The sequence below is a fragment of the Camelus dromedarius genome, chromosome 5, assembly GCF_036321535.1.
Source record: "Camelus dromedarius isolate mCamDro1 chromosome 5, mCamDro1.pat, whole genome shotgun sequence".
Classification (NCBI taxonomy): domain Eukaryota; kingdom Metazoa; phylum Chordata; class Mammalia; order Artiodactyla; family Camelidae; genus Camelus; species Camelus dromedarius.
The window spans coordinates 9,299,013-9,311,880 of NC_087440.1; the positions used below are offsets into that span (position 1 = coordinate 9,299,013).

Sequence of the window (12,868 nt, forward strand, 5' to 3'; positions counted from 1 at the left end):
TCTTCCTTGGTGGGGCACCCAGGTCATGTTGTTGTTGCTCTTTCATTACTTTTCCCCACAACTCTCATAGTCAGTGATCCACCTCTCTGTAGGGAAGGATTTAAGCTCACTAGTGGCAAGAGCTCTCTGTTGTTTGCAGCCCAGTCTCTAGCATTGTGCCTTGTATTGGGAGGCACTCAGAATATGTTTGCCGAGTTGTTCCACAAGCATCACTGATTTCCCTTGCTGCTAACTTCTCCCTTTCTCCTCAACTAACCTTACTTTTTAATTTCTTAATTGTATCTATAACCCTCTAAGATTTTAATGAAATTCTATATCTCATGAACATATATTTCTATTAAGACACAATTTGGGGACATAAAGATCCCCTGTGAATTGAAATCTCACAACTGCCTAAGCTAAGGTTCATAGTTTTTCCACAAAAACAATGCACTCTGGTAACCTTGTGTAGACACTCCGGGTTCTGAGAGGCTGGACGTTATTTCTTCAGACCTAATACTAAAATGAAATATTTTTGTTTATTTCCACTGGTGTTTAGCATCCAAACACTAAGCATTAGACAGTTCTAATTACTAAAATTATCTAAGGCAGGGTCTTTTCTGGCTGACACTTAACATCCGAAGAAAAGGACTCGGAAAACGGCAATTAAGGTAGGAATCAGTAGCCCACTGCCAGGTTTACATTGGGAGTGAGGAGGCGAAGTGATCTATAAAGGTCTTTTTAATCTGGACCTCAAATTTAGCCTACTGAGCCCAAAGCCCATTCTGACATGGGGTCTCTGTGTTCTTGATGTAGACCTATATGCTGACCTCTAGAGTCTCACAAACAAGAAGAAAACCTGTTGGAGCTACGGAAACGCTTAATTTAGCAGGGTATAGTTATGGGACTTCAACCACAAAGGGGCAGTTAAGTGAAAAGCCCTGTGTCTGGCAGGATGATAGATGTTAGCGTGAAGAATAACAGAAAAGCAAAACTATGTGTTTGGGGGCGAAGAGAGTAAGGGTTGGAAAGAGGGATCCGAGAAAGACCAGAGGGGCCAATGCAACTTGCAACTCTGGAGCGAATGAGGACCAAGGCCCCATCCTCCCGGCGCAGCCCAGACCGCCCGGAGCCGTCCCGGCCAGCAGAGGGCAGCAGCTGGGCGGGAGAGTCCTGGCGAGGGACGCGCGGCGTCGACCCGCTCCCGGGGATCCTCATTTTAAGTGTGGGGCGAGGGACTCTCGCTCATCACTACCGGTCCCTGACCCTGTGGCTATCGCGCATATTGGGCCCGGTTTCGGGGAGTGGGTGTGCGTGGGGAGGGGTCGCCGCCGAGGGCCCGGCGATCCTGCCCGGAGAAGGAAAGCGGAGGGCGCCCCGCGGGTCCTCGGGAGAGAGGGGGAGCCGGGCTTCCGCGGGCCCCGTGCCGAAGGGGATCTCCGCTCCCGCTACAGCGTCACTCGCCCCATTCTCGGTCCGGCCCCCTCAGCGCCCGGGGCTTCTCCCGCCGACACCGCGTCCCACTCTCGGGGCCTAATCAGTGCCGGGCCGCTTGGGTACCCCGCCCGTCCCCGCCGGCCAGGCTTCCGGGGCCACGACCTGCGCCCGACATCGGCCAAGGTGTGCCTCCCGCCGACACTGCCCGCTTCAGAGAGAGGCCAGTACCGCCGGCTGAGCCGCGAGCGGTCGCGGCTCAGGTTTGCGCTCCCGCCGTCGAGGACAGCGGCGGCGGCGTGGGCGTGGGCTGGTCCCCGCGGCCGGAGGGTGGGGAGAAGCGCCGGGCGCACTTGACCATGGGCCCCGAGCGTCCCGGCCGCGCGGCGCAGGCGGCGGGCTTTATGTAAATCGGGGCCGCGCCGGGGCGTCCTAGGTAGGATGGACCAGCCCCCCGCGCCTCGGCCTTCACGTCCAATAAGAAGAGCCCCAGCTTGACACCTGCCTATATACAGGCGAGCGCGCCCCCGGCCCGCGGACCGCGCGCACAGCCCGCACAGCCCACGCCGCGGGCGAGCGAGACCTCCGCCCGCCTCCATGACTTCCAGTGAGATTGAGATGCCCGGCGAGGTGAAGGCCGACCCCGCCGCCCTCATGGCGTCCCTGCACCTCCTGCCGTCGCCCACGCCCAACCTGGAGATCAAGTACACCAAGGTAAGGCGTCGCGGGGGCCTGCAGTCCACGGAGACTTTCTAGAACCTTCCTTCCTCTCCGTGGTCTGGTAGGGGTAAAGCTCTGGCGGCGTGACAGAGTCGGAGGCCAGGGTCTTCCGGGCCAGCCTGTCGTCCCCGCGCAGCAGAGGGACACCCCGTCCGTGGGGTTGGGTCTTCTGAAGTCCCGCCAGGTCTTCGGACTCGTCGGGGACTCGCCCCAACCTGCCGCGCGGCGCTGAGGGTCGCCGTCAACGGCTCCCTCCCAAACCGCATCTGCCGCTGCCTTGTGGTCCGACTCTCCGGGTCCCGACTGCTGCGGGGAAGGCGTCGGCCCCGCTTGGGCCCGTCAAAGGGGGAGGAGGGGTCCCTCGCCAGGCTGGCCTCGCAGCCTGGCCGTCTCTTCTCCTGGGCCGCCGGCCCGGCTCGGGTCCTCGGCGGCCCGCACGGTGCGCAGCGAGCGGCGTTCGCGTCGGATCGTCCAGGCACGCAGCGGTCTGGCCGCCTGTGCACGCTTCGTGGAAACCTGGCCGCTGAGTGCAGGAGACCCAATGTCAGCGTTTCATTAGAATTTTGTAGGCAGTGGCAGTTTTCCTGGAAAACTCGAGAGGTCTTTAAATCTGTGCAAATTAACGGGTTCGCTTTTGAACTGAAAAAAATTATTTTTTATAACGAATGTTGGGGTGGCCAAGTAGGAATTTTTTGTTGCACCACAACGTAAAAAGGAATATGCATTCGCTACCTTGATGTAAAGAGAATTCACTTCCTTTCCACAAATTTGACGTAGAAAGAAGTGTATTAATTACACACAAAGGGGGATTATATTATGGCATTGGGTTGGGGGGAGAAATAGATGCAATTTAAAGTAATGTTTCTTGGAGTTCCTTTGCAGTTGTCTTGTTTGATTTTTCTATTCCTTTCAGTTTATTTCTACAACAAACATCTCCCAATTACTTAAACATACACTGCGCATACACAATATGGTTAAAGTTGTTTTCCATTGTGCTTATTACAAGATAAACTAAATCTTGTCGAGAAATAAATTGTTTGGTTCTGGCTTAATGGTTGAATGAGAAATTTTTTGAAAACCCGACAGAACATTGAAATTTTACTTGCTGAGTTTTAGGACCGAAATCAGGGTGACTCGTGTTTTGAATGCCAATTTAGATGGTTTTAATGTACCTGTTAGCTTTTTTAGATGGTGTGACAAATTTTTGAAAGCCATTTTAATGAGAGGTCGTTAATGGTTACAACCATTTAGGCATTGTTTGCATAACAATGGTGCCAATGTGTGGCACTTTTCGGAGTTTAGGAACAAGCAGGGAAAGCATGCAGCTCAAGAGTTTTGCTTTATGCGGGCCCCTAACCTCCTCAGGCTCTCTTTAAAGGTCTTAGGATGCAAGATCTGCGTGTGAGAGTAGACCTCAGATTTGAGAGGGCTTGATTTTTAGTCTTACTTTAGGTTGGGTTTTCCTCATAGCCCCTTTGAAAGGGGTTTTAGGTATGCAGTAGGTATCTCGGAATTTAATTTGGAAGCTCTTCCAGTTCTCTTTTTCTCTGACAACACCCCCCCTCTCTTTTCTCTTGTTCTCCCCCAGTAGGAAAGACAACTGATTTATAGCTAATTGAAGCCTTTAATGTGGAGTCCTTTAGCTCAGGGGAGACTTTTATCCAGTATCCACTTTCCCACTTATTACAAAGAAAAACAATCAGAAATGAAATAATGGATTGTAACTTGATTCTTTAATTTGTGGGGAGGAGGCACCTTATTTTAGGCTTGACAAACAACCCTCATAAACACTGAGTAATACTAATCTAAAGGCAAGCTCTTTTCACAAAACCTTGTAAAATAAGGTATCTGTGAACATTCCCAGCAGCTTTCCTCCTCAGCTCTTTAGTGAGACTTCTAAATTTTCTGAGACAGGCGGCATGGGCAAGCAACTTCTTTACACGAAGAGCAGAAGTTGCTCTTTTGGGAGCCGAGGGTAATGGGTAGTGATTTTCACTTGAAAGGAAAATAAGATTAATGGAGAGTTTTCCCAAAATTCACTTATGATCAGAAGTGAGGGAGATTATATTAACAATTTTAAGCAGAAGAATGTGCAAGGTAGAATGGACAGTTAGTCCTTTAGAACCGTGATACTACGCTCATTAGGAATTTTTAAAAGTGTCATGGCTAAAATATTATTTTGCTAGAGGGCTCGTTGAATAACACATAGGAAAGAAATACAATAGTTGTGTCAGAAAATGGTACAAGACAAACAGATAGATCCTCAATAATTTTTGTCGTGTTAAACGAATGCATCTTTAGTGAAGGATTTATAATGTTAGGATTTTAAAATACGATTTGGGGACCCAGGTAAAGTCACTACTTATATGTAAGTGGTGATATTTTGAGAGTTTCAAGTAGCATGCATTTAGAAAACTTTGCACTTAGAATCTTGTATTTTTCTGTATTTTTCCACAGTTCTCTTTCTTTTAAAAGTATTTTACTTTTTTTTTTAATAAAAGGGGAGTGGGGGAGATCATTAAAAATAAAAGTTACTATTTTTGTCTGTCAGAGGTCCAGTGAAAATGCTCCAAAAGTAAAGTTCACTCCCCAAGGAAGCTGAAAGGGCTAAACTCGTGGTTTTTACATTACATTTAATTTTTAAAATGAGCCTGCCTCTCTAAAGTTCCAACACCCATTTAGGACTAATGATCAATGAAATGGCAATACCATGTTTGGAATGTGTCTATTTTTATTTTCCTATTACAGGAAGCTAGACCCCAAGTTTTAAGATGGATTCTTTTTAAAGAAATATGTTTTTTTAAAAAAAAACCTGGAAACTGTACTAGTCAAGAAAGACTGATAACTCCACCAAGATGAAGCAGCGAGGGGACCACTTTGGGTCTGGGAGAATGTACTCTCTCTTCCTTGTATCCTAAGAAGACTGCTTCCCAGTTAACATGGGAGTGTGACTGCTTTTAGCTATAATTTTATGAATTAAAGATTTTGAGTTGTTCCTGTTTTATCGGTCTGGTTTTTAAATTTTTGTATATCGGAATACGTTATAGGAGTACACAAATTGTGATATCAAGGCTTACACTTTATTGACTGCCCCTAAGTACAGGGGAGATCTCTTCCAGATTCCCAGAAGGGAATCCCACCCCCTTTATCCCACCCGCTTTTTCCCACCCCTACCTTCTCTATTGTCTCTATCACCTCTTCTGGCTCCACCAGTTTCTCTCTGCCTCACCTCCCCCTGCACACACACATTAGCGCTGTGCTGTCTCTGTGTTTATCACTTTTTCAGTGAGAATTTATGCCTGTAATAGTAACATAAAGGGGTCTGTTTTCCTCCAGTATTTGAGACTGTGGGGAGCTATAACAGAGGGAGGGAGTTATGGAGGACTGACCCACTAAACTAGAAGAGAAAAAAAAGAAGGCAATCAACTGAAAATTGGAGCTAATGTGCATTGGGTAACTACTATTTATTCTTTTATTTATTCATTTAACAACCTTTTATTGAACATCTTGCTGTTTTCTGGGATCAGTTTCAATTCAGCTCAAATGATATTTAAGAGGCAGTGTTCCTAACAACAGTGCTTTCCATTACACTGTTTGGGCTATGGAAATATTCGACTTCTAGGAGTTTAGGGTCTTATTAAAAAGACTGAGTGCCAAAAATTGGTTATCAGCGTGGCAGTAGTTCAGTTGATCAATGTAATAATAACAGTAATGTTAATACTTATAATGCCATTTATGTTGTTTATAGGGCCTAATGACTTACCTAGCACTTTCATAAATATCTTATTTGATCCTTGCAAAACCGTTGAAGGAGAGAGAGTAGGAAGTAGGAATAACTAATAAGGAAAACCGTGGTCGTAAGTTTTAAAAAATTGATAGAGCTTTCCTTACTAGACGCTTTGCTGTTACTAGCAGTCATGTATTTCTTTTTAAGAGAGAGAGTTTAAATCTTTATTTTTTGTGTGTTGCTTCTGTTGCAAACATGGAGAGAATATGAACTTGTCTGCTTCTCTTAAGAAGATTCTACCTTTTGTGGCTTCTGATTCCCTAACTTTAAATTACCATACTTGATGTTTCTATGAGACCTTTTTTTTTAGGTCTGGGGCAAGATTCTTGCCCATCTCAGGAATTATTTTTTAAAACATGGCACAGGTTTAGTTGCTTCCAAACCTCTAATCAAGATTGTATGCTTGATCATAAGTTATTAATCAAACTCCATGTTCATAGGGGAACTCAGGTTTTCAAAAATGTATTTTTTCATAATTGTACAGCTTTTTGATGCTTCTGTCATCTTTGTTTAACCCAGGAAAGCTAAACAGCTTCATTCTAGGATTTGAATTGAGTAATTCTCCTGGGGTCCTACCTGATGCTTTCCGCTATATATGTAGGAATCGTATATAGTCATCATTTGCTGACACGCTTTTGTCCTTTGTTTCTTTAAGATGAGGAATTACAGTTTTTCTATTGGAGGGTAGAAGATTCTCTGAGGAGCCCGTTCTATGAGGTCTGATTTTTTTGTGGCCCAGCTTAAGAGAAGCCAGTCATGCATAATAAGTTCTTTGTTGCATTCAGTGTTGGTTAGTGTGATGATAAAACCACAACTAAGCCAAAAACCTTTCAGATAGCAACATGCATAGTTCTCTTTCAAGTCTTCCTCAGTTGGATAATGAAGTGCAAATACTGATGTGTATTTTTATCTTTTTAGTTATCTTAGTGACGGCTTGTAGGGGTCAGCAAACCATAGACTGCCTGATTTTGCAAATAAAGTTTTATTGGAACACAGCCACATCCATTCCTTACATATTGTCTGTGGCTGTTTTTGGACTATAGTGGCAGAATCAGGTAGTTACAGCAGGACCATATGACCCATATTTTATAAAGCGTTTACAAGCCCTTGACTTAGAAAAAGAAAGGATCTGAGTTAAAATAGGCCTTTGTTCAAATCTTGGTCAGATATGTACTTGTTGCCTATGCAGGCAGTTAACGTTTATTAACCACACAGAGCCAGGTATGGTTCCGAATTCTGGAGATGCAGCAGTAAACGAGGTGTGGACGGTGTCTCCTCTCAGGGAATTTCTGTAGTGTCAGTCTCTACATCTGTCAAAGTTGAGATAAGAGTACCTACCTTACGTGGTTGTTGTCTGGACTAAATGAGCAAGGGTGTGAAAGTAAGCAGCATATAATGACAGTCAGCCAAGGGCTGGTTTCATTTCATTTTTGTAAAATGATGATTACATTTGTCGTTTCAAATTAATGGGTGCCCATTTTAAGAAAGATCAGAATTGTGTAATCAATAAAGTTTTCTTAAACAGGCCATTGTTTATTATTTTAATTAGTCATAAGAGTTTAATATTCTTGGTAGCTGTGGAATCCTTATAACATGTTTACATTTGATTTTCATCAGATGAGATCCCTTGGAGGTTTCCCTACCAAGGACTTGTCTTTGCTAAAAGTCACTAAATCAAACAACTTTCCAGCCAGTATTTTAACAGTCAAATTAGATATCTGACACTTGTGCCAAAATTCTGCATTAATATGCTTCAGTATACCCAGTTGGCTGGGCCTAAATGACAGATGGCAAAGAGCCATTTCTGGAATTTTAAGTAGTTTGGACAAGGATGTTGCCACGTCACTGGTGCATAGATCTGGGAATTATGACAGCATGAGAGGACATTTTCAGAAGGTCCATATCTTTCAGAAGTGGGAAGGTATCTTACTTTACATAATTTAAAACTGAAGAGAATTTTAGTGGTCTTGAGTGCCCAATTTGGGGGCACTTCACCATCCAAAAAGTAAGAGCACCACACAGCGACAATTTTGAAAGTCCTCCTAGCATTTCTTTAATTTCTTTATTCACCGTGACAGGTAATTTCAAAGCCAGTCGTTTCCTCTCAAACACCGAATCAATGCACATAGAAGTGATTGCCATAATGTCACCTTGGTTAATTTTTAATTGCCTTTTCAGACATATCTTTGAGCTTTATTACAGTTTACCTTTCAGATATATGAGATTACCCAAACTGGGAATTTCTTATCTCTGGCATTTCTCTGTTGCTAGTTTCTCTGTCTGTAGGATGATGGAGTTATGTTTAAATGGTTTCCCTTTAAATCTTACTGAATTTACTTACAGCAAGCCTCTATTGTGTCACATGATTTGAAAACACTTCCAGCCTTTGAAAATTCCAGTTGGAATAATAATTGGGTGCTTTCACCATCTAGACTTTTGCTGGGCTCTCAACAAAACTTCCCTGGGGCTAAACATGGGGGTTTATTGACTTCTGTAGAATGTGGTTAAAAATTAGAATGTCTGTGAGTGAACATTCTAATTCCTATTATAGAAGGAAGCTTTCCTTTTACTCTAGTTCAGCTCTGTTACCTCCAGAAGTAGTTATCTGCTCTATTTCCTTTCCTCACCACAGTCTGACCTTTGGAGAGCCCAAGTAGCAGTTTCTTTATCCCTGGATCTCTAGAAAGATAAAACCTGTTGTCCGGTTGAGACTGGAAACACCTCATTTAGACAGATTAAGATATTGTGGGTACTAAAACACTTTCCAATATTGATTATAAGCTATGGGGGAAAATTCAAAATAATTGAAGATTTTATTTTTATATATTTTCTCATACATAATTTTCATTTGTCTAGCTTAAGTCTTTGGATTTCAAGTCTAGTGACTCTTAGGGTATTTTGCCCCAGGTCACTTCTAGGAATTTTTAAAAAATTAAACTGAGTCAAAAAATGCTATAATAGGGGGAGGGTATAGCTCAAGTGGTAGAGTGCATGCTTAGCATGCACAAGGTCCGGGTTCAATACCCAGTACCTCGTCTAAAAAAAAATAAGTAGACCTAATTACCTCCCCCCACCAAAAAAAAAAAGAAAAAGAAAAAAATGGTATAATAGTACCATTTTTTGACTCAGTTTTCCCACAGTAAGGATATGACTTTTCCCACAGTAATTATGGAACCTACCTCCAGCTAAGTGGATCTGGTAAAATATTGTGAATTTAGTAAACCCACTAACAGGCAAAAATCACCTATTTCTCTTCTCCCCCACTCCCCATCACTGACACACGCTTAATCTATGGGCCAAAGTGTGTGTAATGATGGAGGGTTTAAGGTTGAAAGGAAGAAGGTAAATAAGAAGACCGTGCCTGGGAAGACAAAATTTATGATCTACAGAGGATAACTTAAAGTCTGATTTCCCTAGGTGTGAAAATTGGACTCCCTCACTGAGTCCTTTTTCGGAGGAGATCAGAAAATTACTGTTAGACTGTTTGAACCTGAAACCAGTGAATTCTGCCTTATCTGTGTTTCAGAGCTTGATACCAGCATACCACTAAGGCTTGATTTTCATGGGGAAGGTTATCGAATTGTATTATCTTGGGGTCACTTTTATTTTTAACTTCAATCAGAGCTATCCTTTTTGCTTCCCTGAATTCATTCATTTGTTTATTCATCTGATGATTATTAAGTCCTCTGTGTCCATTGTTAGTCACTGTCTGGCATGAAAAGATACATAGATGTGTGCCCTGCCCTGAAGTTCAAGGCTGGAAGAGGATTCCCACCTGGGTGTGGGAGGAAGACATGCACATAGTAACTGTGGTGCATGATAGAAAATACTAAATGCTTGACGTGAATTCACTTAAAGCAAATGAGGATTCAGAAGATAGAGATGTTTCAGCCTCAGCAGCTCAACAGCACACTGTATTTTTCGACATCCTTGAGAGGAAATCAAATATTTCAGTCATACCCAAGAGTATAGACAATATAACAAATGTGTACATACACCCAGATTTGTTTGTTCTTAACCATTTGCAATATGTGCTTCTAATTTTTTTTAAAGAAATATGTTGAGGCTCCCTCTGTGAATTTCTCCCATTCCCTTCTCTTTCTCCCCTTCCTTCCTCAGAGGCATTTTGCATTTATCTTTTCTATTGGTGTATGTATTCATAAATAATACATGCTATTATCTCATGTGCTAAATCTTTTTATATAAATGGTACCATGCCATACGTATCCTTCTGCAATTTGCTTTGTTTGCTTAGCATAGTATTTTCAAGATTTATCCATGTTGTTGGATGAACCTGCAATTCATTCATTGTCATGATTGCATAATATTTTGTTCTTTGACTATACCACAATTTTTAATTCATTCTACTATGGACATTTAAGATACTTCCAATATTCTGCTATTACAGTAATGCTGCATTAAACATCCTTGAGCATATCTCCTTATCTGCCTGGGTGAGAGGCCTTCTAGGATATACACTTACAGTGATATTGTTGGCTCATGAATGTGTCTGCAACTTAATTAGCAACTACCAAATTTCTGTCCTCTGCCACCAGCAGTATGTCAAGGTCCCCATTGCTCTATATCCTTACTTATACTTGGAGTTCTCCTACTTAGTAAATTTTGCCAACCTGATGAGTGTGAAATGTTATCCCATTGCTGTTTTAATTTGCATTTCATTGATTTCTTGTAAGGTCGAACGGCTTTTCATATGGTTATTGGTCGTTTGGCTTTCCTCCTTTGTGAACTGAGTAGTCTATCATTTGCTTATTTCTCTTTGTGTGTGTGGTTGTTTTTATTGATTTGTAGCAACTTTTATATATTTAGGCTTATGATCCTTTGATAGTTGTTTATTGTATGAACATTTTCATTTTCATCCCTCTTGTACCTTTTCTTTTTCTTTTTCTTTTTTGGCATAATTGTCATGTAGTTTTAAATGGAAATGGAGGGGAATTTTTCTTTTTTCCTTTGTGTTTAGTGCTTTTAGTGTCTTGTTTAAGAAATCTGCTATTATTCCAAGTTTTTCAAGATATCCTTCTATATAGTCTTCTGAAAGTTGATTTTTACTATTCAAAATTTCACCTTTTGTGCTTGTGTCTTAATCCACCTATAATTGGTATTTGTTTATATATAATGACACAAATTTTAAGGACAAATAATATAATGTGTGGGAAAGTCAAATGATATTAATGTGTAAAGAATTTTTCAAAATTGTATTTTATGCAATTTTGGAATAAGATTAGGAGGTCCAGAATTCTTCACTGTGTACTCTTTTATAGGACTGGAGAAAAATCAAGAGGTGACAATAAATATAATCTGAAAAAGAACTTCTAGTAAAGACAGACCTTTTTCTTGACTAATACAGTACTGTGCCTCATCCTGTTAGTTTAGAGAATTTAAATTATTCCTTAGCACCAGGCTTGAAAATAACATTACTTTGTATTTTATTAGTGTTTGAACTCATTGTGTTTTAAACTCAAAGTTGGTGTTGTACATTCACCCTTGTGTTTGGATTTCATAAGTTACTTGATCTGTGTATGTGTGCCTCTGATTCTAAAGAGGCTACTGAAGAATGAAATTCTCCAGCCTTAAAAGTGAATCCAGCCCTTCTGTTCATGTTGCTTATGTAATACCTGACAGAGTTGGCCCCACACTTATTTTTTAGGATGAACATATTCTCTCAACGCCCTTGTTACTTGTTTGCACTACTCCTAAAGTGTGCAGTTTTTGCCTTGTGTTATATTTTCCTGTTTAATCTTCTACTCCAAAACTGTACTGGATTATAAACTCTCATTCATCTTGATATTTCTGTAGCATCTAGCTCAGTGTCTCACAGTGTAAATGCTCAGGAAGTGTGTGTTGAGTGAATACTTGTTATATTTTATTATTGTTAATAGCTACTAACAGCAATTAATTATCCTTTTATTAGTAGTACTACTTTAATTATTAACATGTTATCCTTTGTTATTAATACTACAGTTTCCAGAGTTCTTTTCATATATGATAACTTTTAATAATTGTGGAAGTCCTGTGATGTGAATATTATATTAATATCCCCATTTGATAAGTGAGAAAATCAGGCATATTAAAGTTAAATAATTTTTCCAGGATCAATAGCTAGTTGGTGGCAATTCCAGAACTCAAGTAATCCTTCTCCTTCCTTGCTCATAACAACAGGAATACAAAAACCACAACAGAGACGGTACAATTTGAACTATTAGCCTAAAGCTCTGCTGAGCGTTTTACAGGATAATGCCAAATCCAGTTCTCCTGGCTACAAATCCTGCCTTAAGTCCAGTTGGTATTATTGTAGCTATCCTTAGCAACAATTCAACCTGACATAAAGATGAGAGTGTGCGTTCAAAAAAGAAAGTTGATATAATCAGCACTTTAGGTATGAATCAGCTGGGAAGGTGTGATTCTTTGGGCTGTGGGAAAGAACTGTATTTTTGGATTCTCACTGGTTGGGTAGCCACACATGGCCCTTAATGACACCTGCTTGTTTGTTTTTCATTCAGAAAGTGCTTTCTTTGTTATGGTTATTCAGATTCACTTGGGAGTGAGGATGTATGAGATTATTGAAAGCAAATATGTTTCACATTCTTTCTGATGCTTCCTCTCCCCACAAAGGCCATCATTTTGTGTTACTTCACTATAAATGTGGGAGGGGCACTTGCCAGAAAGAGTTGGGTAGATGTGTTCCATCTTGCCTAAATTTTATAAACAACCCTTTCTCACTAAGGCTTAACTACTGTTAGATCCATCTAGTACATGTAACTTCAGCAGGGATGAAATAGAGGAATAGAGTGGTCCCCAGAAATATGTGCAATATCCAAACTTTAACAGAATTTCGGTGACAGAGGGTGATGGTGATTGGGATGCACAATTAATGTTTCATTGTAAATGGCTCAAAAATCCAGACCTAAGGAACTGTTGGCAGGTTGTCTC

At 41.4% G+C, this 12,868-nt stretch overlaps 1 protein-coding gene across 2 annotated transcripts in view; it reads left to right on the forward strand.

Moving 5' to 3' along the window:
• ALDH1A2 (aldehyde dehydrogenase 1 family member A2) overlaps positions 1–12,868 on the forward strand; it is a 267,478-nt gene that overhangs the window by 162,187 nt on the left and 92,423 nt on the right. The window contains exon 1 of one of the 2 annotated variants that reach the window (XM_010979564.3): positions 1,804–2,127. The exons of the other annotated variant lie outside the window; for it this stretch is intronic. Within the exon in view, the coding sequence (XP_010977866.1) occupies positions 2,011–2,127 (117 nt within the window). The 5' untranslated portion in view covers positions 1,804–2,010. Of the gene's footprint in view, positions 1–1,803; positions 2,128–12,868 lie in introns of those variants that run through there. 2 annotated transcript variants of the gene reach the window in all.